This window comes from Palaemon carinicauda, chromosome 10 (genome assembly GCF_036898095.1).
Source record: "Palaemon carinicauda isolate YSFRI2023 chromosome 10, ASM3689809v2, whole genome shotgun sequence".
In the NCBI taxonomy this organism is placed as follows: domain Eukaryota; kingdom Metazoa; phylum Arthropoda; class Malacostraca; order Decapoda; family Palaemonidae; genus Palaemon; species Palaemon carinicauda.
Window position 1 is genome coordinate 70,134,185 of NC_090734.1, and position 2,500 is coordinate 70,136,684.

Genomic DNA, 2,500 nt, shown 5'->3' on the forward strand with positions numbered 1-2,500 from the left:
CCATTCTAGTGTTAAGAGGGGTACCAGAATGCCCATTTCTAGTTAATGCAAAATAAGATAAAACAAGAACAGAAAATAAAATAAATACTAAATGTCGTCATGAGAAGAAAAAAATTGAGTACAGTATATCACTATATACTGAAGATATTCTTGGGATATTCATAGAGCAAAATATCTTGGAAGAACAATCAGTCTTTGAAATATGAATTTCCCAACTTAATATCCGACTTAATTCTACAAACATACCATAATCTAATTACAGTACAGAAGTAAACCAATGATTTCCTTAAAATTATCTTTCATAAAATTAAGTCTAAAAATGCTGTACTGGTAACAATTCCATGAAAATTATACTATACTTACATTAGTGCAAGGCTGGACACTACAGTAACGAATGGCACATTTGCTATCATCTTCCCAAAAAGGGCAGTCTTTCTTCAGGTTCACCTGGAATATATTAAATCTCATTATAATCAGATGTATGCAGTTTTTACTTGGTCTTAATCATTTAAATAAGTTAAGATTTATGCTGGTTTGAAGCATTAATTACCGGTATATTCCACTCCAACCTACTACCTGGTACATCGAGGAAAAATATTCTCAAGTGATGAAAGATACATTAAAGAAAACACAATTACTTTCAGCCTTTATCCAATCTTATTGCTCTCTTAATACCCTAAAGCCCAGCTTCTTACAGTCTTGTTAAAAATGTTACTACTTTTCATCTTCAGAGAACCGAAGAGTCTAAAATATGATTAATGTTCAATTAAGCTACTTTAATCTAACTACAATGAGGTTTTATATCACAATAGACATTTGTAGAATAGATAATGTCTCCGTGACTTTACAGTAACTGATGTTCCTGCAATTATGCCTTTGTTGTTTAGTCTTCTTGACCTTACCTACACTTCCTCAAGTGGGTTTCATGGACTTTCTGCTTTTGTTGGTTATTTCCTCTCTAGGTTCTGCCCTTCATTTTACATTATTTTGTATTTCTTGGATATTAATCCAATTTTCTACATAATCATCTATGACTTCTGTGTTCCTTATTTCTAACCACTGGAACTTGCATATGATCTCTATCAATTGTATAATTAGTTCTTGGTTTTAATTTTTCAGTTTTTCTATTTCCTGTTCCTGCTGACAGAACAAGCGTACACTATTATGGTGCAGGTTTACGACGTACCCTTCTTTGAAGTCTACCCACCATTTGTTTATTTGGCATTTTGTATATTTGTACTTTAACTTCAGTTTCTCACTCATTTTTAAATTCTGTGATATCATCTATTGCATATCTATTTGGAAATCTCAGCTAATAACTTCTATAATTATTAGCCTTGTGACCGCTAATGTAAAAATAAAAGGGGGGGGGGCTGATAGTTACCCACCTGCAGTTGCATCCACTTTATCCTGTGTCACTTTCCATCTTTTCTGTCCCTAACATCCCATAAGTGCTCCCAAACCAACAGTTAATTCTCCTAAAATTTGGGCTGTCCCTAATGTGCTCCCAACAGAGCAGCACAAGGCAGAAGTCTATTTTCTCGCCAGGATTGACAGAGGAAGGCTAGCAATTACAGGGATTTCCAGACATCCAAGAACAGCCAGACTCTTAGGTACTACCACATTTTCTTATCTTTCCAGGCTCTTGGTGATTACATCATCTATATGGGAGGAGTTGATCATTTTGACCAGATGATGAACTACTACACTTTTGCCAGATCTCGTAGATGGACCAAAAAGACTATCCTCTACCTCTTACAATTGGCCGTGTTCAACTCCTAGGTCCTCTATCAGAAGTACCGGCTTGATAGGAATAAGAAGTGCCTGTCATTCTGGAAATATCATGAGGCGATTGCTACGGCCCTTCTTCATTTTGACCCTGCTATGTGGCCTGATTCCACATGCCCCTGATATTCCTGTGGAAGAGAGCTTTGACAGGTTTCCACCTAGTCCTTCTCCACCTGCTGCTGCTGCTAAAGAAGCTGTTGATGACCCCGTGGGTGCTGAAGCCCCTCCCGCCGATGTTAGCCCTCCAGTTCCCACACTTCCCCTTGGACCTAGACCCGACCACCCTCATAGGCTCATTGCAAGTGGTACCATGATTGGTGGTGTGAGAGTGGTACACAGACATGAGAAACTTGGTCGTTCACGCCAACAAAAAGTGTGTCATGTGTGCTCCAGGAATGGTATCTGCCAAGATACTGTGTATCAGTGCTCACACAGCAAAATATGCCTTGTGCCAAGTGACTGGAGAGTGCTTCATGAAGTACCATACTCAGGGTAGGGGCCGGAGGGGACATTAGGCATCAGGGTCCCTTTTCTGCTGACTGCTTGCAAGATTCTTCGCAGTAGGAGAGGATATTTACAACAGTACGAAGAGTAGGGATATATGGTAAGAGTGAATTGTTTATTTCATTTTATTATAGCTATTTCATGAAAAAAGGGGGTTGCACCTAAAGGCAAGGACTAGTAATCATTGATAGATTTAGTTTTTACAAAA

At 38.3% G+C, this 2,500-nt stretch overlaps 1 protein-coding gene across 1 annotated transcript in view; it reads right to left on the bottom strand.

The window, feature by feature from the left end:
• LOC137648041 (ero1-like protein) overlaps positions 1-1,225 on the bottom strand; it is a 453,186-nt gene extending 451,961 nt beyond the window's left edge. Inside the window, exons 1-2 of the mRNA XM_068380983.1 lie at positions 1,187-1,225; positions 364-447 (exon numbers count right to left, since the gene is read on the bottom strand). Coding sequence (XP_068237084.1) covers positions 364-447; positions 1,187-1,225 — 123 coding nt within the window. The remainder of the gene's footprint in view (positions 1-363; positions 448-1,186) is intronic.
• Between the last annotated feature and the right edge of the window lie 1,275 nt (positions 1,226-2,500).